Raw genomic sequence first — 27191 nt, 5'->3', positions numbered from 1 at the left:
TGAAAATTAGTTTTCTCGACCCAACAGCATGATATAATAAAACATGTTATCAAACTAGAAAATTTATACACCAACTACTAACAGATATATATAAGCCTTAAAAACCTTTTCCATTTTTGTTTTTGTGCTTTATTTTGTCGTATACACAAATATCGAATAAAGTTTGATTATTTAAAGTAAATATTCTGCTATTCATTATCATCTTAGTGTGGCATTTAAATCATTTCCAGGTCAAATTTAAAGTTCAATAAGTGATAGCAACTACCAAGATTTACGATATCTTTTACGGTATTTTGAAATTGTATTAGTTTAGAAATTTCAGCGGACATTAATTCATTCTGTCGGAGCAAGTAAGGCGTTTACATTTTTTTCTTATTTTTTATTTTTTTTTAATTAGTAACAGTAGTGTGTATAATATACGGATAGTATGTTCATTTTTTAATTAGGGGGAGAATTTTTAAATAGGTTAAATATATATAGAACTTTAAAGTTTATAGAATTTCAATAATGAGTGATCGATAGAATGTCAATTAAGTAAGATATTGTCCATGTTTATAAAACCAGTACGTCAAATCTTGTCTTATATTGGAAAGAATGTTTATATCACAATTGTAAAAAAAAGTGAAGGGAAAGTATTTAATTTGTACAGTATGTATATACAATATGTATTTGAAATTTTTGATACAAACGAGATTTTCTATCAAAAATGAACGAATCCCATGTGGATTGAAGTTTACCGCACTAACATAATTCATTTATTATTTGGTACTAATTTCAGAAAGGAAAGAGAGAAATTGTAAGTTGGTCATAGACTGTATATTGAAGACACATTGGTGACCTTCGGCTGTGTTCTGCTCTTTAGTCGGGTTGAATTGTTGTCTCTTGAACACATTCCCCTTTCCCGTTCTCAATTTTATGAATCAGGGAAATATGAGAAAACGGTTACTTAATAATTTTAAAAAGTTGGCATAGTCTCCTGAACATTGCGCTGTAAGTTATTTAATATATGTCAGTGTTATATACATTGATATTTAAAAAAACCAACGTGTACAGAAAAATATTGAACAATTCACATGAAATTTGTTAGAATTTGAGAACGGTATAAATCGTATAATGCGAATAAATATAAATTTACAAAATCTTATGTATTTGATTGTCGTTTGTTTATGCGTTACATATTTGTTTTTCGTTCAATTTTTGTACATAAATTAGGCCGTTAGTCTTCTCGTTTGAATTGTTTTACATTGTCATTTCGGAGCCTATTATAGCTTACTATGCGGTATGGGCTTTGCTCATTGTTACAGGCCGTACGGTGACTTATACTGTAGATGTTAATTTCTGTGTGATTTGGTCTCTTGTGGAGAGTTGTTTCATTGGCAATCATACCACATCGTCTTTTTTATATGCACATTTCGTTGGTCTTTTATAGCTGAATATGTGGTAAGGACTTTGCTCATTGTTGAAGGCCATACGGTGACCTATAAGTTGGTAATTTCTGTGTCATTTAGTCTCTTATGGAGAGTTGTCTACATGGCAATCATACCATATCTTCTTCTTTTTTTATATACATAATTGATTTTCAAAATTTTGGTATCACTTGGGATGTTAGAATTGTAACAATTTCTTCAAACAATTTTAATTTACTAGAATAAAAATGAAAAACGGTGAATATGTCATGAAAATACAACACGACCAACGAGCAGAAAATAGTATGAGGGCACCAATGGGTTTTCAACACTGCGCGAATTTCCAACACATCATCTAAATTATATTATTTATTCCTAAACTAATTATACGTGTTCCCTTTAACGAACTTTATGAATATAACTTCTCTCATGTTTACATATTGTAATAAATATTTGAATATCACAAATCTTTTAAATAAACACCACCGTTATTACCGTTTAACTGAACTGTGAAGTCAGGTTTAAAAAAATCAACAAATACACTCGTCTCGAAATTTGGTAAGTCAGATATGTGAGTGTTTTACTCGAGACTCGTCAGTGGCGCTTGAAGCAAACCAGTTGGTATGTCATATCAAATACGAAGTTGAGGCATATGAAAAAACGAAATTACAAAATGTTGTGCAAAAAACGACAAAAGCAATCTAGCTATAGCGATATAAGAAGATGTGGTATATGAGTGCAAATGAGACCTATCCATCAAAGTTCATATATTATGACTGCATGGATGTAGAAAACCAGCAATTTGGCATCCAATTTTAAATGTTTACATCACGCTGGACATGTGTATAATACTAACTTTCAAGTTGAATTAACCACAACTTCACGGTAAACATATTTGTTAAAAACTTTAACCTTGGTACGGGATTTACGAATTGACGTACGGACGGAATATCCGAAGGAAGCACCAACTTGAAAAAAATAATGCTTCTACTATGGAAGGCTGGAGAGACAAAAAAGATGTAAAGCATTGAAAACAATAGTGGAAAAATGGTTTTCCATCAAATTAGGAGTTTGGGTAACACTATGATACCAACCAACACTCTTGACCGGTTCCCAAATTAGACATTCAAACAATTGTCGTTGCGACTGTTAGTTGAATGGGACACGGAACTGGCTGTTCTGCCGACGCTATTGAAGAGGGGCGAAAGATACCCAAGCTGAGACATTCAAACTCAGAGATCGAAAATAAACTGACAACGCCATGGCTTTGAACATGTCATTTAGGAACGTATACGTATATATAGATATAGAAAGATGTGGTATGAGTGCCAATGAGACAACTCTCCATACAAATAACAATTTAAAAAGTAAACCATTATAGGTTAAAGTACGGCCTTCAACACGGAACCTTGGCTCACACCGAACAACAAGCTATAAAGGGTCCCAAAATTACTAGTGTAAAACCATTCAAACGGGAAAACCAACGGTCTAATCTATATAAACAAAACGAGAAACGAAAAACACGTATGTATTACATAAACAAACGACAACTACTGTACATCAGATTCCTGACTTAGGACAGGTGCAAACATATACCTTTTTGTTTAAAAATCTTCTTTTTTTTTTAGATTTCTGACATTTACCATGGCGCTCGATGATCTGGTAGATTCCAAGATATGTAAAATTATTGTAGGAGCTGTCGCAGTAGCAGCACTTCTGATACTTATACTGGTCCCGGTGTCATTCAGTTACCTCGATTACTACGAAGTAAGACTTAATTTTCAATATGTAACCAGTGCACACTATGTATTGCGATCATAAAATGTTTTAGAGATATATAAAAAATTGAAAATTTAGCAGGAAATGAGAAATTTCTTTAAAAAACACATTTTTTCTTTTAAAGAATGGCTGTTAAACTATATGGAACAAAATTATAAAACGAAAAGCAGGGGTAAGATTGTGAATGTTTTCTATACTAAAAATAACCCAGAGTGTTTAAAATACCTGATAAAAAGTGAGAAGTCAAAGACAATATAAGCAAACATCCTTATTGGCAAATTCTGCACTGCCATTAATCAATCGATACTACAAGGAAAAGCAATATTTTGTAAGCGACACGAAACATTTTGATTTTAAACTAAAATCAAATAATCAAATAAGGAAATGTTTTTATAGGAATGATACAATAGGTAAATCTATAATTTATACACATCTATCTATGCAATAAAAAGAAGGAAGATATAAAAAATAACATCAGAATTTATAACCCTCCCCATAATAAGATAATAAGTTATAAATTTAAACAACAGAATAAAAATAAGTTTTGTCTTTCTATATTGAAATGTTTTTAATTTTTTTTATTTAAGAACCGACGAGTCTTGTATATATATAGAGAGAGAGAGAAAAAAAGCGAGTCCAAACAAACTATTAGCTTATTTCAAACGCATAAAAAAAAAAAAAACTTACGAGAAAAAAATACTCGTAACATGAACATTCCAGTATAATTACGATCAATTTTAGTTGCAAGATTTTGTGTAAAAAAAACCCCTGGTATTGTTGATGAGTTAACTGCTTTTTAAATTCACATTTCCTGTATAGTCTTCTTTAAAACTCTGTTTATAGCTGGTAGCTCTTTCTTTGACTGTCATTGTTCCTTTGGTAAAAAAAATGTTTATTCTTTTTCCTTATGTATAAAACAAGGAATCCTAAATTCTTTCACCTTTTCCATTGATTAGGATTTGATTTAGATTGTTTGGCGTTTTAACGCCACTTTAAAGCACCGCATTTAGGCTATTTCGTGGCGGCCAGTTTTTGTTAGTGGAGGAAGTCCTAACTAGCATTGCGTTGCATCGTTTTTATATATCTAATATGTTACATGTATGTTACAAATAATCAAATCGACCTGAACATACAAGAACTATTTGCCACTGGACGTTAAGCAACCAACGATCCTCAGTCTGCAATATAATACCCCCCTCCCCCCAAATAAAAACGAAAAAACTTTTGAAAGTGTCTACTTTTATTTTATCTTGAGAAAGTGGGGAAGTGGGAAAGGGGCCTCTCCTACACCAAGGTTGCTTTCAAATTGGACGTAACTGGACTTTTCCCATGGCCACCCGTTCCTACGAAACGCACTCCGACCAACAAACAGATACCGCAGTCGCTACATGTACATGTAGAGATAAACATTCATCTTTAAAACCAAATATTTATTAATTCAATAACCATGTTTCCACAACCTTTATCTTTCTTATTGATTAGTCGTGATAACCGATCTGAGATCTCAAGTATATTCTATTATACATTGATTATTTTAGATAATTGAGTACTAGTATCTTGTTATCATATGGCTAGATATAATAAAATTAAGTGTGTAAATACATGTGTATCATTAAGATAATTTGATCCGAAAGTGTGAAAATGCAAAACCGGCGAGTGCCGATACACATGATACACAAAAGATGATTTCAAAATGTCAGCTATTCTCGACATTTGAATAGTTAAAACTAATTGTTAAAGAATTCAATTTGATACTTCAGATTTTCTGTATTTTGTATTGTTGTCTTTCACACAATTAAGGCGCAATACCTGAACATGTGACTTATAATCGATAATCATGGAGAAAAGCTTCAAGTTTTTTCTATTGGGCGTTGTCTGTTTCGTATTCGTGGCTGTTATTCTTGTAATTGCGTCTTTTGCATACGTTGATTATTTTGAGGTAAGTTTCAGATCAATTTCAATCAGTCAATCAGATTTTTCTAACATCGCATGTCTTTCTTCCTATTATAAAAATTTGTTCCATTTTTGCCATTTATTTTTAATATAACGTACGATATTCTAGTTTATCTTTCTAAAGACAGTCACTTCTGAAATGGACAAATTAACCGTAGCCAGATTTAAAACAAATTTGGATTTCAAAATGTTTAGATGAGAAGGTCTTATGTTTGTCAGATACCTGATCCCAGTATCCAAACAACAACAAGCAATCATATGACCAACCCTCTCTCCTAACAGAAAATGTAAACAACCAAACAGATGTATATATTAAACACAAATAAGAAGAAAATAACATCTGGATATAAGTGAAAAAAGTTAAATGGTAAAAAAAATAGGCGGCAGATATCAATTTTAAAGGGACATTCAAAAGTCGAAGAAAATCTGACAACGCTATTTAAAAAAAACTAAGAAGAAAAAACGATAAAACAGCGAAGAAGTCTACAATAGTAATCAAAAGTACCTGGATTATAATTTAGTACGCCAGACGCGCGTTTCGTCTACATAAGACTCATCAGTGACGCTCATATAAAAATAGTTATAAAGCCAAACAATACAAAGTTGAAGAGCATAGAGGATCCAAAATTCCAAAAATTGTGCCAAATACGGCTAAGGTAATCTATTCTTGGGACAAGAAAATCCTTAGTTTTTCGAAAAATTCAAAGTTTTGTATCAGGAAATTTATAAAAATGATCACATAATTGATATTCATGTCAACACCGAAGTGATGACTACTGGGCTGGTGATATCCTCGGGGACGAAACGTCCACCAGCAGTGGCATCGACCCAGTGGTACGTTAGATTTAGCAATACTCGCACCATTAGAATCGGTAGGAGGTGATCTCAGGTGCTCCGTCAAGGATAGTAGTCCCCGTCCCATATGCATGCATCAGTCACAAAAAAGCATGATTTTACAGAGTGTCGTTCCCTTAATACCACTTTTGATTTTTAAAGTAGAAAATGCCCAAATTAAACACATCAACAATTCAAAATTGATGTTAAAAAACTTTGATATACTTGTACATGTAATCCTATGTAGGAGTAATACTACCGTTGATTTTCACCAAAAAGTCCTTGTAAAATTTGCAGTTTTAAAACAAATGTGCAGAATTTATCTTACTAATAGATTCAAAGAAGTACTTGGCATGATTAAAGTTTAACTGTCCAGTACTACAGACAAAATTTCGAATAACATTTCATTTCATTTAAGAAAATACATCACTGGAAGTTACCCAATCAAATGTTCACACCCTTTTTTTAATTAATAGTAACAATGTAATCTCACGTCTCTAAAATATTCTACAGAAACACAAAATGAAAAAAATAATTGTGCTCTAAGGGGGTAGACCTTGGTTCAGGGAGATAACTCTTTAAATCAGTTAAGCGTTTGTAAAAGTCAAGTTTATCAATGTATTTTAAGCATTTACCTGAAACAGATTGAAAATAATCTATGTAATCTAGAAGCTTAGTATATATTTTTGAAAATGGTTGAAACAAACGTACTAATGATTTTAAGAGTTATTTTCCTTAACCTAGGTCTACCTCCTTAAATTATGACTAAGATTTTTTTTGCTGCAATGAAATTAGGATTGAGTTCCTACAACTGTCAAATTCAAGGGAATATTTTTTCCGACCTTATAACACCTAAAGACCGCATAGACTGACTGAACAAGTATAGTACATGTAGAATAAACGATGCATTACACTAAATTATGTACATGTAAACTAACACAGTAGCAAAAGAACAATCAAATTACGGCAATAATATTTATAAGCAGTATATATCGATCGCCAAACAAACATCTCTTAACACATGACATGGGTAAAATCTCTTTGTTCTTACTGTGCTAAATTCTGAATAATGCACAGCAAAGGTGTGCATCAACAACCTCAGATATACTGCACAGTTCAAGTTTATTTTACCTTTAGGGGCGTTTCCTGGATTTTGAATGGGGCGTTATTCTATAGAATAAAAAAAAATATCGCCGAGTGTAGCGATACTAAAAACAATATTGACGATTTTATACTAAAAGACGAATCGGATCCTTTGTCCAATCCAGGGGTGAACGGCCTATTCGCCCCCACCTCCGAATCCGCCATCTGCCTTAAAATTACGACAAAGTAGAACCGTAGTTTCAAAATAGGTTTCTCATTCCTTTTTTTTATTATATCTAAGCTGGGACATAAAATATTTCATCATATTTTGTGTAAAACGTAAATCTAAAATCGGTGTTTTAAAGTCAGAAAGATAGTTAAAATAATTGTTCTTAATTTCTGCCAAAAAAGAAATGTATCTTAGAATATCCGAATAACAGAAATCCGATTTGGACTGGTTTTAGACTCAATGGAATTTATAACGACTTTTTGAATATCTTTTCCTATAAAGTGACTATTTTTGGGTCGAATTTAACGAGGATCATATTTAAGTTTGTTTCAAAACAGTAGGATTAGCTGGAGAAAAATCAGACTTCATTTAGATGGCCATGCATGTCTTAAAAATTAATACAGTAGATAAAAAAGAAATTTGTGGGGTTAGGGGAGTAAAAGATTGGAAATAGAAACGTATTTTCTGTTTATTTAACATTTGAAATTCAGATGATATAACATCTTTCTGGGTTCATCTTTCTGTAAGTGTATCATTGAGCCGGGGAACGAACTTCAAAAGCAATTAATCTAAACTCAATAACCCTTTCAGTTATGATTTTTTTCATACACCGATTTCAAAGTACACAATTTGTCAAAGTTAATCGTCATTAATTAGATAAAAATTGGGAATTAATTTAACAAAAATGATAAAAAAAAAATCTACGGTACCATTAAATTGCAATTTTAGAATATGTCCAAATATGAAAAAGTTATTAATTTAAAACTTACTAAAGTCGTATTTCCCCCTTTCTTTACTCTACAAGAAACTTTCATAGGATCCTTAGATTGCGGAATATCGTCCACATTTCTAAAACATTCACGTAAATTGATTGCGTCATGTGTTAAAACAGTTATTGTCCAATCAAATCGGTATATGGGATTTAATTTGCACGGCTCGTGTGACCCTTTAACCCGAACTCCTACGTCGTTCAAGTTAATTAGGGTCACACAACCGTGCAGATTAAATCCCATATACAGACTTGTTTGGCCAAATAACTATAACTTATTTTTCGCGTTTATATGATTTTGTTTTGCATAAAATTCAACTGCATTTTTTTGTGGCAATATAGATTACGTTTTCTGGAATCAAGCCCCATGAGAATACTATCATGATTACTACATCATATTCAAACGAAACATTTTCCGATTTCATGAAACGTATGTCTTTTCAAAGAACTGGACGTTCTTTGACAAGTTTACCACGGTTTCCTGTTTCTAGAACAATGTTATTTGTTTTATATCTTTGCACGAAAATACTAGTTTTTTGTCATGCATTTTTAAAAATTTTCGTAACACAAATAGGTTTGTGATCTTTCGAAAAAATACATTTCAATTTCATAAAATGTAAGTATTTTAAATAACATACATAAAATTGAAAATTAAATGTATAAATCAAAATATCCTAATTCATTTATTTTTTTTTTAATTCGGTGAAAAACGTCGATTTTAACCAACAATTTTTAGTTTGTCTACTGTTATCTTGATAGGTAGGCCCTTAGTATATCAAACAAGTTGTCATCCTGGACGCAAACAACTTATCAAGTAGTTTCAGTTTCAATTGGCATTTTCTCAGGGTAAAATAAATTTAACAAGGAAATACGTTTGAGTTATCTCCCTTTATTCATTGTTTTCAATTTGTAACCTAATTCCATGTTTGTAGTTTGATCGGATTACCTTAAAGATTAATACATATTGTATAGGGTGGAAAAGTGTGTGTTTATATTTAAGTGTAACACCACACTTGTCTTAATTACCCGGATACGGATGTGGTGTTCATAGTGTATTTCAAAATATTAACTTGGAATTTTATATACCTGTCTTATGACGCTAATCAATAGGCAATTATTTTAACGATGGCTGAGGGTGGTACAATTAAAGTTATTGTGATAGCAGTCTTAGCTGTCCTTGGACTAACAGCTATTTTAATCATAACTTCATTTAGTTATTTGAACTATTGGGAGGTGAGTAAATACAGCCATATACGAATTGTCTTAATTTGTTTGTATATAGTCGCATTCCACGCATCGCTAAACAATCTATTTTTATTGACGTATATGTCATAACAAAATGTTGAAATGACCTGTTTCACAAAATGACAATGGCTACCACTAGAAATCGACCAGTAACTATCCGGTTTTTGGAGAGTAATAAAGCAATCGTAGACCGATTAAAGTATTGAATAAATGAAATAATATGTTTCCTTTTCAGTCCTATACGGGCTACAGTTTGTCTAATAGACGTAATACATGTTTCTTTATTAGAATGGATTTGTTCACTCCCTTTAACATTGTATTATTTTATTCAAAGATTTTTGTCAGATATATACACCTGGGAATAGTATACTAACATTACGTCCCATGCTATATATACACCTGGGAATAGTATACTAACATTACGTCCCATGCTACGAGTCAGTGGCGGATCCAGTAATTTTCATAAAAGGGGAGTGGGGGAACTGACTGCCTTAAAAAGGGCTGCTTCAATATGCTTCAGCAATTCAATATATAATTAACCATTTTGTTTGTTTCAAAAAGTGGGTGCTACTCCCTCTAAAACCGCCTCTGCAAGACAACATATGCAACATAACCGTGATAACAGTTGTTGAATGGACATGTTTACAGTTTTGTAATGTGTTTAAAGATCTCCGTATAACTCTTCAAAAACTACCAAAATCAATGAACATGATGAACTCAAATACATTTGTGTAAATACCTACAAATGTATTTCAAATGTGATGACTATACAACGGAGAAAACATGTTTTTGCTAAAGTGGTACTTGTAAATAAAATTGTTTTTAAGGTGTAGATTGTCATTTACATATGAAAACATGTTTTACTACTCCATTTGAGAAAAATAATATTGTCACAACGAATCGTACAGTATAAAAAAAGTGTATAGATAACAAAGCATATAAAGTAAAAAGTAAAAACAATTTTATGCCCCAGCAGAAATGGAGGGAAAATTAAGTTGTACCGTTGTCCGACTGTACGTACGTTCAAAATAAATTGAGAATGGAAATGGGGAATGTGCCAAAGAGACAACAACCCGACCATAGAACAGACAACAGTAGAAGGTCACCAACAGATCTTCAATGCAGCGAGAAATTCCCGCACCCGGAGGCGTCCTTCATCTGGCCCCTAAACAAATATATATATACTAGTTCAGTGATAATGAACGCAACACTAAACTCCAAATTGTACACAAGATACTAAAATTAAAAATAATACAAAACTAACAGAGGCCAGAGGCTCCTGACTTGGGACAGGCGCAAACATGTGGCGGGGTTAAACATGTTTATGAGATTAAAAGTTTGTTTCTGTACTCTAACTTCAGTTTGCTTCAACCAAATGTTATAACCAAAACTTGAAGACCTGTTGGTGACCTTCTGCTGTTGTTTTTTTTCCTATGGTCGGGTTGTTGTCTCTTTGGCACATTCCCCATTTCCATTCTCAATTTTATCAAACACAATGCTTATATCCACAAACACAGATCAAGTTTGAATTTTGGTGGCGTCACTTTGACTGATCTAGAGTTATGCTCCTTTACCAAAAAGAAAAAAATGCTGATTTTTTCGTTTCCGTTCTCTAACTTTACTACAAAATACAGATCAAGTTTGTTTGGTGATATGACTTGAACCGCCTAACTTACACTTTCTTCCCTCTAATTCCCGCCCATTCATTCTCATGTTTCCTACTCATGTCCACCCCTCTGTACTGCCCGTTTCCTGGTAACATAGATTTGATATTATATATATTCTTTCAATGCAATCATTATTTTTTACAGTATGGTTTAAAACGTCAAAAGTCAACCGGAAGTGTCGACAAAACAGAAATTTACGACAGTGGCAGGTATTTCGTCGGACCAGATTTTGAATTTAAAGTGTTTCCTTCGGATCTGCACTATGTTGAATTGGAGGATGCAAAAATATTTACCTCTGATAAACTAGAGGTAAGTCAATATATACCTACTTGCGCATGACCAATATGAGGTGTATGTAAATTTGGGTACTAGTATTTCATAAGTTTTTAATGTTATAGGTAAAAAATAAAACCACACGAAAAAGACAAACAGAATGTTTGTATATGTCGCTTGACAAAAGCTTGATAAATTGGCAGATTTCAATTTCAAATGTTCAGAAATTGTATTCGAAGTAAAGGGTTTAGTACTTTTAAAAGCAGGAACATGGTCTAATGGCCTAAAATAAACGATGTTCGAAAATTTATATCGAAAGAAAATAAATAGTGTTGGGTTGCCTGCTATATGTGATTTTTGGCAACACCAATCCTTATTTGGGATCTAATTTCGATTTTTCATATGCACTGCCGAATTAAAAGCATATTAAACTACATGTATATAAATAATCTTGATATTCAAAACTGTATCGCCGAAACAGAGTTCGTCCTGAACGTGTATGAAATATTTTCCACTGGACATTAAGCAACCAACACATAATCAATCCGCGATAGAGATGGGTTCAGAGCTGGGTATACAATACATCCTCTTCTATATTTTTCGAAATTGCATTTGCTCAGTACATTATATTATATCTATCTATCTATATATATATATATATACAACTCGTCTAAACATCAACCCAACAATGTTAGATCTGTAAATTTGCTTTCGCCAATTTTTGGTTCTTCCCTCGCCGGGATTCGAACCCATTACAGGGTTTAAAGATAATTTAGCTGATCTGTAACAATAACATCTTCATGCCTTATATATCATGTACTGTAGTACGCCGCTAGATTAAAACTGACGAGGAAAGGTAACACACGGCCAGCGAAAGCTCTTTTTTGAGAGCCCAGGTGGTCGTGTGGTCTAGCGGGACGGCTGCAGTGCAGGCGATTTGGTGTCACGATATCATAGTAGCATGGGTTCGAATCCCGGCGAGGGAAGAACCAAAAATTTGCGAAAGCAAATTTACAGATCTAACATTGTTGGGTTGATGTTTAGACGAGTTGTATATATATTATGTACACAGCCATGTATCACCATCATTGATGGCGATCCGATGGATACATCTGTTGTAGAGTTGTCACTGACTCAGACGTACTTATAAATATAATTATATTCTGTGACTGTATATTACATTAATTTGTAGGATCCTTTACTATAGATAATTTAGCTGATCTGTAACAATAACATCTTCATGCCTTATATATCATGTACTGTAGTACGCCGCTAGATTAAAACTGACGAGGAAAGGTAACACACGGCCAGCGAAAGCTCTTTTTTTGAGAGCCCAGGTGGTCGTGTGGTCTAGCGGGACGGCTGCAGTGCAGGCGATTTGGTGTCACGATATCACAGTAGCATGGGTTCGAATCCCGGCGAGGGAAGAACCAAAAATTTGCGAAAGCAAATTTACAGATCTAACATTGTTGGGTTGATGTTTAGACGAGTTGTATATACATTATGTACACAGCCATGTATCACCATCATTGATGGCGATCCGATGGATACATCTGTTGTAGAGTTGTCACTGACTCAGACGTACTTATAAATATAATTATATTCTGTGACTGTATATTACATTAATTTGTAGGATCCTTTACTATAGATAATTTAGCTGATCTGTAACAATAACATCTTCATGCCTTATATATCATGTACTGTAGTACGCCGCTAGATTAAAACTGACGAGGAAAGGTAACACACGGCCAGCGAAAGCTCTTTTTTTGAGAGCCCAGGTGGTCGTGTGGTCTAGCGGGACGGCTGCAGTGCAGGCGATTTGGTGTCACGATATCACAGTAGCATGGGTTCGAATCCCGGCGAGGGAAGAACCAAAAAGTTGCGAAAGCAAATTTACAGATCTAACATTGTTGGGTTGATGTTTAGACGAGTTGTATATACATTATGTACACAGCCATGTATCACCATCATTGATGGCGATCCGATGGATACATCTGTTGTAGAGTTGTCACTGACTCAGACGTACTTATAAATATAATTATATTCTGTGACTGTATATTACATTAATTTGTAGGATCCTTTACTATAGATAATTTAGCTGATCTGTAACAATAACATCTTCATGCCTCATATATCATGTACTGTAGTACGCCGCTAGATTAAAACTGACGAGGAAAGGTAACACACGGCCAGCGAAAGCTCTTTTTTTGAGAGCCCAGGTGGTCGTGTGGTCTAGCGGGACGGCTGCAGTGCAGGCGATTTGGTGTCACGATATCACAGTAGCATGGGTTCGAATCCCGGCGAGGGAAGAACCAAAAATTTGCGAAAGCAAATTTACAGATCTAACATTGTTGGGTTGATGTTTAGACGAGTTGTATATACATTATGTACACAGCCATGTATCACCATCATTGATGGATACATCTGTTGTAGAGTTGTCACTGACTCAGACGTACTTATAAATATAATTATATTCTGTGACTGTATATTACATTAATTTGTAGGATCCTTTACTATAGATAATTTAGCTGATCTGTAACAATAACATCTTCATGCCTTATATATCATGTACTGTAGTACGCCGCTAGATTAAAACTGACGAGGAAAGGTAACACACGGCCAGCGAAAGCTCTTTTTTTGAGAGCCCAGGTGGTCGTGTGGTCTAGCGGGACGGCTGCAGTGCAGGCGATTTGGTGTCACGATATCACAGTAGCATGGGTTCGAATCCCGGCGAGGGAAGAACCAAAAATTTGCGAAAGCAAATTTACAGATCTAACATTGTTGGGTTGATGTTTAGACGAGTTGTATATACATTATGTACACAGCCATGTATCACCATCATTGATGGCGATCCGATGGATACATCTGTTGTAGAGTTGTCACTGACTCAGACGTACTTATAAATATAATTATATTCTGTGACTGTATATTACATTAATTTGTAGGATCCTTTACTATAGATAATTTAGCTGATCTGTAACAATAACATCTTCATGCCTTATATATCATGTACTGTAGTACGCCGCTAGATTAAAACTGACGAGGAAAGGTAACACACGGCCAGCGAAAGCTCTTTTTTTGAGAGCCCAGGTGGTCGTGTGGTCTAGCGGGACGGCTGCAGTGCAGGCGATTTGGTGTCACGATATCACAGTAGCATGGGTTCGAATCCCGGCGAGGGAAGAACCAAAAATTTGCGAAAGCAAATTTACAGATCTAACATTGTTGGGTTGATGTTTAGACGAGTTGTATATACATTATGTACACAGCCATGTATCACCATCATTGATGGCGATCCGATGGATACATCTGTTGTAGAGTTGTCACTGACTCAGACGTACTTATAAATATAATTATATTCTGTGACTGTATATTACATTAATTTGTAGGATCCTTTACTATAGATAATTTAGCTGATCTGTAACAATAACATCTTCATGCCTTATATATCATGTACTGTAGTACGCCGCTAGATTAAAACTGACGAGGAAAGGTAACACACGGCCAGCGAAAGCTCTTTTTTTGAGAGCCCAGGTGGTCGTGTGGTCTAGCGGGACGGCTGCAGTGCAGGCGATTTGGTGTCACGATATCACAGTAGCATGGGTTCGAATCCCGGCGAGGGAAGAACCAAAAAGTTGCGAAAGCAAATTTACAGATCTAACATTGTTGGGTTGATGTTTAGACGAGTTGTATATACATTATGTACACAGCCATGTATCACCATCATTGATGGCGATCCGATGGATACATCTGTTGTAGAGTTGTCACTGACTCAGACGTACTTATAAATATAATTATATTCTGTGACTGTATATTACATTAATTTGTAGGATCCTTTACTATAGATAATTTAGCTGATCTGTAACAATAACATCTTCATGCCTTATATATCATGTACTGTAGTACGCCGCTAGATTAAAACTGACGAGGAAAGGTAACACACGGCCAGCGAAAGCTCTTTTTTTGAGAGCCCAGGTGGTCGTGTGGTCTAGCGGGACGGCTGCAGTGCAGGCGATTTGGTGTCACGATATCACAGTAGCATGGGTTCGAATCCCGGCGAGGGAAGAACCAAAAATTTGCGAAAGCAAATTTACAGATCTAACATTGTTGGTTGATGTTTAGACGAGTTGTATATACATTATGTACACAGCCATGTATCACCATCATTGATGGCGATCCGATGGATACATCTGTTGTAGAGTTGTCACTGACTCAGACGTACTTATAAATATAATTATATTCTGTGACTGTATATTACATTAATTTGTAGGATCCTTTACTATAGATAATTTAGCTGATCTGTAACAATAACATCTTCATGCCTTATATATCATGTACTGTAGTACGCCGCTAGATTAAAACTGACGAGGAAAGGTAACACACGGCCAGCGAAAGCTCTTTTTTTGAGAGCCCAGGTGGTCGTGTGGTCTAGCGGGACGGCTGCAGTGCAGGCGATTTGGTGTCACGATATCACAGTAGCATGGGTTCGAATCCCGGCGAGGGAAGAACCAAAAAGTTGCGAAAGCAAATTTACAGATCTAACATTGTTGGGTTGATGTTTAGACGAGTTGTATATACATTATGTACACAGCCATGTATCACCATCATTGATGGCGATCCGATGGATACATCTGTTGTAGAGTTGTCACTGACTCAGACGTACTTATAAATATAATTATATTCTGTGACTGTATATTACATTAATTTGTAGGATCCTTTACTATAGATAATTTAGCTGATCTGTAACAATAACATCTTCATGCCTTATATATCATGTACTGTAGTACGCCGCTAGATTAAAACTGACGAGGAAAGGTAACACACGGCCAGCGAAAGCTCTTTTTTTGAGAGCCCAGGTGGTCGTGTGGTCTAGCGGGACGGCTGCAGTGCAGGCGATTTGGTGTCACGATATCACAGTAGCATGGGTTCGAATCCCGGCGAGGGAAGAACCAAAAATTTGCGAAAGCAAATTTACAGATCTAACATTGTTGGGTTGATGTTTAGACGAGTTGTATATACATTATGTACACAGCCATGTATCACCATCATTGATGGCGATCCGATGGATACATCTGTTGTAGAGTTGTCACTGACTCAGACGTACTTATATATATATATATATATATATATATCTATATTCACAATTTTCCGACCCCCTTTAACATAACAACACAATCAACGCTCTTTTAAATTACTTTCAATATAGGGATGAAACTGGAACCGATAATGCATACTTCATGCATATTTAGGATGAAAACATTCAAATCGACAATAAATGCGATTCTCCAACAATATATTAGTCTTCTCAGAAATCCTTTTTCATATCATTAACACTAGAACACTCCCGCGAAATCGCGGGCATATACAGCTTGTGAACTGCTGTAGGGTGATTTTTTTGTAAAAGATATTATGTATGGAGAATTTCATAAAAAGTATCAAAATCCCTCTCCCGTTTTCCAAAGTCCGATATTTGTTTCCTTTCTGTTAAATACAATTATTTTTAATTAGTGTTTCGTGCCTCATACCACAATTATTCTTCTCCTTTGCTACAATGCATCTTTTGGTAAAAGTCAAATGAAATTAAAAATTTGCACCGCTTCAAACATGAAATAAATGTAACTGCTTATATATAGACCATTATTAGTGTAATAAAATATGCTTCTAGGACAATCCATAAGTGCTTTTTCTTTTGAGAGCCTTATTAACATGTCAATGGTAGGATATGAATCTTGTATAAATGACTAAGACCGACTAATATGACGCGGAATTAGGGTCATAACATCGAAATTAGCATATCCTTAAATCATTTTAGCATATGCTAAAAATGATTTTAGCATAAGCTAAATTCATTTAACATAAGCTTAATTCATTTTAGCATATTAAGCTGAATTCATTTTTGTATACGCTAAAATCAATTTAGCATATGCTGAATTGTTTAGCTTACACAAAAATGTTGGCGCGGAATCAAGGTCATAAATATTAAAATTAAAGTTGAATTTAGCTTTTGCTAATATGAATTAAGCTTATGCTAAAATGAAATTAGCTTATTCAAAAATGAATTCAGCTTATGCTAAAATGAATTTAACTTATGCTAAAATCATTTTAGCATAAGCTGAATTATAATATAGCATATGCTAAAATGATTTAAGCATATGCTAAATTCGATATTTAGGACCCTAATTCCGCGTCATAGACTAAGGCCAATTTGAGGGTGGTCGGAGGGGTCCTGATCCCGAAATCCCGGGCTTAAAAACATGAAATCCCGAGATGCAGAATTTAAAGAAATTCATATCCCGAAATCGAAAATATATTCCCGGATCCCGTAAGGAACAATCCCCAAATCCCGGACTTAAAAACACACGACCCCGACGTCCCGAAAAAGGTCCTGCCTCCCTCTAATCTCTACCCTACTTTCACTTCCAACAATAATTTTTTATGACCCATTCATGGGCATTATTTTTTCTAGTCTGTGGTACCGTTCGTTCGTCCGTTCGTCCGTCCGTCTATCCCGCTTCAGGTTAAAGTTTTTGGTCGAGGAGGTTTTTGATGAAGTTGAAGTCCAATCAACTCGAAACTTAGTAAATATAGTGCCGATGTGGCATCCGTGTACTATGGACACATTCTTGTTTCCACATGTTTTACTTATTTTAATATATATTCAACTGGTATATATTCAACTGGTATGACCCCTTAAATAGTAATATATCAAAGAAAACTGCAGGCAGAATATAGAGAGTCTCTATATATTATGGGGACGAAGTCCCCTATTACAGTAGAAAATTTAATAAAAAAAAAAAAAAAAAAAAAATCGGGAAAATTTCCCGAATTTTTCATTGTACTAATGAACTCAAAATCGTTCAATTTTTTTTTTGTCGTGTTTTTTAATTTCCGGATCTGCGCAGAACACATACTCTACTTCCTTCTTCCGGTCTTGTTGTCGTGAGACTTTGATTAGTCTAGTAAAATATAGGAACTCAAGGAACACAATACCAATATTTCATTTTTAATCATTCTTTGTCTTTGGTATGAATAAACGTTAGGCCTACCTGATGCATTGCGTTTCTTTGTTTACATTGAACATGACGTTATAACTTAAATAACGTCACAAGTAAAATCCCTAACAACAGAACCAAAATCGGAAACGTTACGGTATTTCCGTAAAATGTTTTTTTTTTATCCCTCCTCCTTCATTTCCAAAAGTCCCAATTTTTGGGTTTCTATCAATTTCAATATGAACATACATTTAGTATGTTATGAACATTTAAGTAAGGAACCTGTAATTCAGTGGTTGTCGTTTGTTTATGTTTTACATATTTGTTTTTCGTTCATTTTTTGTACATAAATATGGCCGCTAGTTTTCTCGTTTGAATTGTTTTATATCGTCATTTCGGGGCCTTTTAGAGCTGATATGCGGTATGGGCTTTGCTCGTTGTTGAAGGCCGTACGGTGACCTATAGTTGTTAACTTCTGTGACATTTTGGTCTCTTGTGGAGAGTTGTCTCAACATGGCAATCATACCACATCTTTTTTTGTTGTTGTAATAAAGGAATTTTGTAAAAGATTTAATGACTGGAGAAATTCAGAAAAGGTATCAAAAGTTCACATGAATAGTTTTAGCGCTTATCTGTATATTATGAACATTCATACTATATAAATAAAGTGTATTTACTTTCAATTCCAAGTTTACTAATCGATCCATGGTGGTCAATTGATATAGTATACAGACCCGCTCCATTTAATAAACTCTGTGACCGCCGTGGATAGTAAACATGAAAATGATAGCAGATAGATTTAAAATACACTTTATTCGTAGTATATGTATGTTCAAAGTATACAGAAAAACGCAAACCGGAAGTCTAATCTGACTTAAAATTTCGTCCAATGACGGGACAATATCCGGATGCCTTTTTTCTCGTTTTTCTCACAAAATAACTCAATCTGAATAATCATATAAATGGATGACGAATGCGACTATGCACTGTACCTATAGGACACAGAGGCGTGTTGATTAATTTATTGTGGAAAGAAGAGAAGCGACACACAAAAACAGGTCTTCTCGTTTAATAGTATAGATTTTAATATACTTTCAGGTTGAAGTTTCAGTTAATTTTCAATATGTCATCAGGAAAGATGAATTAATCTCTCTACACGACACGTATGATTTGGAGTATAAAGAAATCATGAAATCTAGTGCATTAGATGCCTTGAAGGTATGTACAGACAGATATTTAATTTCTTTTGAAATTTTATAGTACATTCTTTTAAAAAAAAACGCGAATGTGATTTTCATTGTCAATTTGTGGACTGCTATTCTGGTCATGGGGTTCACATGATTTCATTGTCAATTTGTTGACTACTATTCTGGTTATGGGGTTCACGTAATTTCATTGTCAATTTGTGGACTGCTGTTCTAGTTTTGGGGTTCAAGGGATTTCATTGACAATTTTTGGACTGCTATTCTGGTTATTGGGTTCACGTGATTTCATTGTAAGCTCTTACATGCTTACAAGGCAAATATCTTACTTTTTTTAAAATCCATCGGTCTCCGAGCCACCCTCAGCCCCCTCCCCCCACACACACATGAACAGGCTACCTTATAAAGTAGTACACTAGTCTACATTCTACACGATATCAAATAAATGCATTATATTTATCAGATTTTCTTCCTAGGGCTTTAATGTGTTATGAATATTAGACAAAAATATGGCCGGAGATTACCAACTAGGCAAAATCTCGTGTCGACCATCGGAAATATGGAGAAGATAAACAATCATGCTTTAAATTAAAGTAATACTTCAGTATAAAAAATAGTTTAAATGATAACTGGAAATTATGATAACATGTTAAGATATATAATGATTATATAGTCATTTTAATGGAATTGCCAATCTCTGCTATCATGGCTATGTGAAGGAAGAATAAGAAAATGTATAAAATCCACAATTTTAGTACAATCTAGTGTTTCAATAGTTAATCTGCGACGTTTTACACATAAATCAGTGTTGAAATCTTTATTTACCATGTTTAGTACCTTATCATCCATTTGGACTGTTAGTCCGTTTTCAGTAATCCTGTTAATGCATCGGTGAGTAGCACTCGTAGATTACAGCCAGTCCCTCTCTCAAACTGTATTACATGTATGAATAGGAAAAAAAACCACAAATACTTGGTTCACAGCAAGATCCCTTTCTCTGACTTTATTATAAAAGGAAAAAACATAAATACGTAGTTCACAGCAAGTTCCCTCTCTCGAACTCTATTTATAGAAAAGCACAATTATCATACAATCGTCTACTTCGAACGTTCTTTGAAAACTTTTAAAAAATATATGCACGTTGAATTTATGGTGACTTTTTTTTAGGGAGATCTATATTGTATATTAGAGAAAAACACAAACGAATAAAGTTTTTTTTTTAACTTTAACCATATTATTAAGATTGTAAACTGAGTCGGATAGAAATCGACCTCATTCAAGTGCACGCACCCGTACAGGGGCGGATGCAGGAATTTTCGAAAGGGGGGTGCTAACCCAGGGCACCCAGGGCAAAAGGGGGGGTGCAAAACATATGTCCCGATACAAATGCATTGATCGGCAAAACTAAAGGGGGGGGGGTGCGCACCCCCGGAACCCCCCCCCCCCCCTGGATCCGCCACTGCCCGTATACATGTACAAGACTTTGATTGATTTTATAATATTTAAATACGAAGTTAAAGAAGAATTTTAGTCTGATCTGTAGTATTTTTTATATCAAAACAATTTTCAAACCGTTACATACTTTCTTTTGGGATTTTTTGACCCGAATCACGTTAATAGATGTATAATTGGTATTCATTGCGTAAGATCAATTTTGATCCAAAGCAACTCATATTATACTTCCTTAACATAAGTATCAGACGTATTATATGCACTATTGTAATTATTTAGGGATTGTCAGTTTTCCGGCCGATTGTCGGTTGTTATCTCTGGGCTTCCTTTGTCATTGAGATTTGTTACGCCGCGATATAGATATATAATAGTGCTGAACATGCCGTCAAACAAACGAATCAATCAATCATTTGTATCGAGCAAATCAAGAAGGTCAAGTTAAGGTGGTACCCAACACATTCACTAAAAGGAGTAGGTCCGGTAAGGATCGATTTTGGCCTCAAATTTCATGTTCATCTGACGAAAGATTTTGAACACTCTTTAAACACTTAAGTGTCTATTTTATTTGAATCAATTAGTTTATGTGAAAGATTTTAACTGATTTAGTCATAAAAACGCACCTATTCAAGCTGAAATATGAAATATCTACCAAATATGCCGAAAAATGTCATTTTTCAGATGGTTTTTGTCAAAAGTGAAAGTGATCCGTGTTCATCCTCAACCTTTATATATGTTATGTATAATCATAAAATACAACTTACATTTCGATATTAAGGATGAACACGAATGCGGCCGTTTTCGTTTTACACGAAAACTGCCTAAAATTTAACTAAAATGCTAGCTTTGTGAAGATTTCAGTAATTTAGCATGACTTAATGTTGCTAGTACCCGATATATGTGCATTATATTGTCAAAATCAGCCCAAATTTATGCAGCAGAAGCATTCTACTGTAAAATGAATAACTAAAAGTTTACATTTTAACAATTTTGTAAAACTGCTATATTTTGGGGCCAAAAAGGGGTCTTACTGAACCTTCACCTTTGTTTGGCTCGTTTAATTTTCATAAAATTTTGACAAATGATTTCCTTTGACCCTATGACAAAGATATAAAAATTTCCAAAAATTTGAACCAACAATTTTATCAGAAAAATTACACTGATTATATAGCAGTTTGACAAAGTTAACACTAATTTTGATCATTGAGAAGCTTAATATTCCTTTAACAACACAACGTAATTAAAACGTTTAGCTGATTTTACAGAGTTATCTCCCTGTAGTCAAAACAACATCTATATATCTATATTTAGAATTCTTTGTTCTCGAGCCACTCTGGTTCTCTGACCCTATAACCTTTAATCTTCGATCCGTGTATGGTATTTCAATAAATTAAAAAAAAAAATTGTTTTATTAAAACTTATGCTTATTTTTAGGGTGCTATAACGGTGTACACGACTAGAGAACTTATCAACAATAGAGCCGTCATAGAACAAACAGTTTGGAAATCCGTTAGAGAAAGACTTGGTGGTACTTGTTGTAACAGCTACTGTGGGCGCTCAAATCCTTGTGAGTTGATGGTATCTGAGAAACAAGTGAAATTTGCCGCTAAGAAAGTTGCAACCCCTGTTTTTTGATTTTTTGTTAGATATTCGGAATCCTCTAGTTTTATATATGTAGTCCCTTTAAAACTTTTGCCAAATTAATCCCAAATTTTCTTTTTATAATTAAATTGCATACAGTTTAAAAAGCCTATTTTTCAACACAAAAAAATAATCATTATTTTTCATAGTTTGGAAAAGAAAAAAAGGTGCCAATGTGAAATTTAATGAATGGTCTAGAGAGAATCTTTTCCGCACACTTTTCAATTGCTTATACTTCAAAAACAAGAACACGGACCTTTCATTTTATTCTGCTTTCTAATTTTCATAATATATAAACTATCAACTGATATCAGTATTTTGAAAGGCTTGTTATTTCTAAACAGAGGAGCTACACCCTTGAAGGTTTACTTGGGTAAGGTGTCATCATATTTAACAATTCTGTATCAAATAGACTTTATGGTATGAACATTGCTACACCATTAAAAATGTTTTCTTCAATAAACTGTTACTTCCTTGGGAACGTTATCGTCAATAAATTGCTACTTCCTTAAAAACGTTTTCTTCAATAAATTGCTACTTCCTTAAAAACGTTTTCTTCAATAAATTGCTACTTCCTCAGAAACGTTTATTAAATGATTACTTCTTCCTTAGAAACGCTAACTTTGATAAATTGCTACTTCCTTAGAAACAGATTCTTCAATACATTGTTGCTTCCTTAGAAACAGCGTCTTCAATAAATTGCTACTTCCGTAGAAACGCTTTCTTCAATAAATTGCTACTTCCTTAGAAACGTTTAGTTCAATAAATTGCTACTACCTTAGAAACGTGTACTTGTGAAATTCATTTGAAACGTGTTCTTTAAGAAATTGCTACTTCCTGAGAAACGTTTTTCTCTTATATAACTTTGTACTTATTTTTAAAACGTTTTCTTTTATAAATTTCTCTTTCCTTAGCAACCTTTTCTTTAATAGATTCTTTAAGCTTTATGTTCATTCTGTAAAAGTTATTGTTTAAATTTTGCACGTGAATATACTCCATCTGTCATACACGTATCTTGTAACTTCACTTGAACTATCTATCTTACGAGAGCTCTTCAATATTGAAGGACATAAAGCTATATGTAATTACATTCTCATTTGTTTTTCAGTATGTTCTACATGTAAAGTTGTTTGTACAGCCTCGGATAAAGGATTGAACGTTGAAGTGAAATATTTCCAGTTAAGGAGAATTAGGATTCCTAGAGATGTTGAGAAACAATTTATACAGGCATTGGTATTGCAGGAACAAAACGAAGAAGAAAAGCTCAAGCAAGACGCTGTTGTTGTTAGGAAAGAAACAAGTCAAAAGGTAAAGGGCATATTTCAATATCAAGTTGTGTAACCCTTATTTTAATGAAAATTCGATTGGATGTACGCAGCCGTCTTTTTGTGAAACTTAAATGGCCCCAAGCATATTTTAAAAGGACATAAAACATAGATAGCTCTGTCCCGGAGCTAAAATAGCTTCTAACAATGACGAGCAAGCTATGCATATTTTTTTTCATAATTTTTGCGTTGTTAACATAATTTGTCTCACTGAAGGGTATATAGAAAATTACCATACTAAAATTATCTGAACATTTTAATACAAACACCAGGAGTGCCATGGTGTAGTGGTAAGCGCATCGGACTACTAACACAAAGGTTCCTGGTTCGACCTCGTTCCGGTGAAAAAAAATTCAGGGACTGAATTTTCGGCTCTCCTGTGACACCATTTGCGAGTATATAGTCTTGCGAAACGATGAATATCCGTCGGAAGGGGATGATACATGGTTGACCCGTGTCAAGAAAGAGCCATACCTTTTGCACGTAAAAGACAACCTTGAAGATTTCGAAAAGTAGGATAGTGACGTTACAAGGCAGCACTCGCACTCACAAAGTTAAAGGGATTAATATAAGTTGCAATAACTTTTTTCCCAATCCAATAAATATAAATGTGGTTAAACTATAACTTATTTAATAAAAATACCGACATGAAACTGTTTTAACAATTTGTTCATTCTGATGTTAGCATTTAAGGGGATTATTTGATATACTATGTATAATATCTTTGGATTTTCGAATTCGAGGGACCAAAACAATGACCTGATCATACCTTTGTCTTTGCAATTTAATTTAAAACTTTTAGACACGTCTGTTATAGCAATTCATGTTCTTCTAAAAATGAATAAGCTTTTTCTTTTTAGGTTCTTGTGATAGAGAATGATGCCAAAGAAATAAGTCAGAATGCAACTGCCCAGGCAACATTGATAGGATCGATTGCCCAGGCTAATTATACCGCCATCTTGGAGTCAGCTCGTTCAGATGGATTGAAACGAGCATTCGTAGAATTAAATTTCAACCTTCAAGAGCATAAAAATAGTTTCGATTATCTTCGGACAATACGGGGACAAGAAAATACTCATCTGACAGTAAACTTCCAACAAAGAATTGCAGGAAACCTCGGCACAAACTAAAAATGAGATTATTGATTTAAAAAAATTATTGGCGGCCTTGCAAAAATAGTGGCACTATGTTTTCACGTCTGTCTGTTTGTCATGTGCCAGGACATTTTTTTTTAATAAGTGAAATACACAATGTATCTTGATGGTTTTTGAGGTAGTTAACTACGAAGTTGTGGTCACGTCATCTTGATATTTAGTATATACATGTATATGTTCATTTGATATCATTTTTTTAACCTATATACCAAAACTAAGGTTTTCTGGTAGATTTCACAGTAAAATGTTCCCTTTAAAGAGATGGTTAAAGAAATTTTACCACGAAGTTGTGGTCACTTAATTTAAAACTGAGTATACCTGTTCATATTGAGCTTTCTTAAAAGAATACTCAGGGTTTCATTATGCATGACTTATCTTGATCAAAAATTTTATCATATAACAAACATTAATTATTATGTCACTAATATTATGATATTTTTTTATTCAACTACAAATAGGTTCTTTTAAAACCTACAAACGACGTGATATATACTTTTAACCACGTGATACACATTTTTTTGTAGATTTATAGTGAATCTCTGAAATGCTATTTTGGATTCATTTTAAATAGGGTCAAAGAAAACTTTTATTACAAAATCATATTATGAAGAGTAATATTCATAATAATAATGTAAAAATAGTTTTTCAAATTGGAATGATCACTTTCGAAAATTTCTACTTTGGAAAATGTACTTGAACCAAAAAAAGCATGTGTTTATATTTTACACATTAATGTACATGCACATTCATCATTGTTTGGCTTTGCTGAAATGTGTTATATTAATTTTAAGGATTTTTTGGAAAATCACACGATTGAAATTATTTTGGAGCACTTATCCTATGACTCGTTTAAAAATTTATTATATTCGAACAAAAGAGAGTCCTTGATGTTTGTTATAACATGTTTTCAAATATTTAGTGTGTTTTTCTTAACACCTGTATAAAAGAAAAGTATTTGAAATACAATTTTAATGGTCATTGTTGTGTCAATATTTAATACGTTTTCCTCAGTTTTAGATTGTTACCTCGATTTTGTTTTTTGTCCATGGATTTATGAGTTTTGAACAGCGGTATACTACTGTTCCCTTTACTTGTGAATTCATTAAATCAAATCTTAAGTTTTAAATGTTTATTTTACAAATTTCCGTGTTGTGAAGTCAATCAAGTTATAATCTCAGGATTTTAGTTTTGCCAGTTTTGGTATTTTGAATTCATTCGCATATTAGGTGTTGAAACTTATGGTGTGTCATGAAAAATACACAACTCGTGAATGAGTGTTCAATTTGTATTTTTTTTTATGTACCTTTTTTTTGTAACTTAAACTTTTTAAAGTATACGTGCATGCTCTGATCTTATTTTATTTTTTAAGACCTAAGGTTCTACATCTACATCTACATAATACTTCTTAACTTCAATATGTTGAAGATTACAAGAAGGCACATACGGGTTGTTGTCTCTTTGACACATTCCCCATTTCCATTCTCAATTTTACATACTAGGGAAACAAATTAACTAAACATATTTACAATAATTTCAAAAAACATTTTTTAATATTTTTTTTTGTATATAGATAACGACCATTTGACTTTTAAAAAAACAAAAACAACAAATTAACCTCAGGTTGGTACAGAAGTCAAATTCATTTCAATACATGTATTAGGTGGTTGGCAAAAAAGGACTTGTTATTCCACTCAAACAGTGATAAATTATTCAAATACAAAAAACTACTATCAAGTCTCCACGTGTTCGGTTTTATTTGCTGAAAATGTCCGCATGGATACTTTATTAACATTATTTTAAACACTTCATATAGTTTTGTCTTATACGATGCACACATTGCACTTTTGCACTTTACTTCGTCAATGTAGGTTTCAAAATATTTGAGTAATACATGTCGTACAGGAAAAAATAGTACTGAAAACAGTTCACTTTTATACAATGATATACATGATATAAATGATACTATATACGCATGCAATACAGAACATTGCTTGTCAAAGTTGTAACAATCATTTTGAAGAGCTTTGCCTGGTCTATCTGTGTATGGATATACGTTATTTATGAATGGTAACACATGTGATTATTAGTGGTTATGGTACCTTATAGACACTTAACACCTTATCCGTATTTCCTTGTTTATTGTATAATATAAAATGTAAGCCATATTTTTATATTATATTTTTATCAAAACAT

At 33.7% G+C, this 27191-nt stretch overlaps 1 protein-coding gene across 6 annotated transcripts; it reads left to right on the top strand.

Annotated features, from left to right (window-relative positions):
- Nucleotides 1-237: 237 nt before the first annotated feature.
- LOC143059153 (uncharacterized) lies at nucleotides 238-27191 on the top strand. 6 transcript variants are annotated; one of them, XM_076232641.1, is made up of 9 exons: nucleotides 238-350; nucleotides 3035-3173; nucleotides 11110-11274; nucleotides 19326-19445; nucleotides 20291-20320; nucleotides 22313-22445; nucleotides 23628-23827; nucleotides 24705-26374; nucleotides 26619-27191. In XM_076232641.1, the coding sequence occupies exons 2-8, from the start codon at nucleotides 3051-3053 to the stop codon at nucleotides 24972-24974; spliced, it is 1041 nt and encodes a 346-aa protein (XP_076088756.1). In that variant the 5' UTR covers nucleotides 238-350; nucleotides 3035-3050; the 3' UTR covers nucleotides 24975-26374; nucleotides 26619-27191. The 6 variants fall into 6 exon arrangements, with proteins under 6 accessions (XP_076088756.1, XP_076088760.1, XP_076088757.1 ...); XM_076232642.1 differs by having other exon boundaries at nucleotides 341-355; XM_076232645.1 differs by lacking the exon at nucleotides 20291-20320.

The sequence above is a fragment of the Mytilus galloprovincialis genome, chromosome 14 (genome assembly GCF_965363235.1).
Source record: "Mytilus galloprovincialis chromosome 14, xbMytGall1.hap1.1, whole genome shotgun sequence".
NCBI lineage: Eukaryota > Metazoa > Mollusca > Bivalvia > Mytilida > Mytilidae > Mytilus > Mytilus galloprovincialis.
Note: the sequence above shows the minus strand (reverse complement) of the source record. Positions and strands in the feature narration are given on the sequence as shown.

Excerpts from the sequence above, each read along its gene's own strand:
- LOC143059153 (XM_076232641.1), top strand. The coding sequence starts at position 3,051 with ATGGCGCTCGATGATCTGGTAGATTCCAAGATATGTAAAATTATTGTA. Across the intron at positions 11,275-19,325 it reads TTACCTCTGATAAACTAGAG|GTTGAAGTTTCAGTTAATTT; the intron begins GTAAGTCAATAT and ends ATATACTTTCAG. Across the intron at positions 19,446-20,290 it reads GTGCATTAGATGCCTTGAAG|TCCGTTTTCAGTAATCCTGT; the intron begins GTATGTACAGAC and ends TTGGACTGTTAG.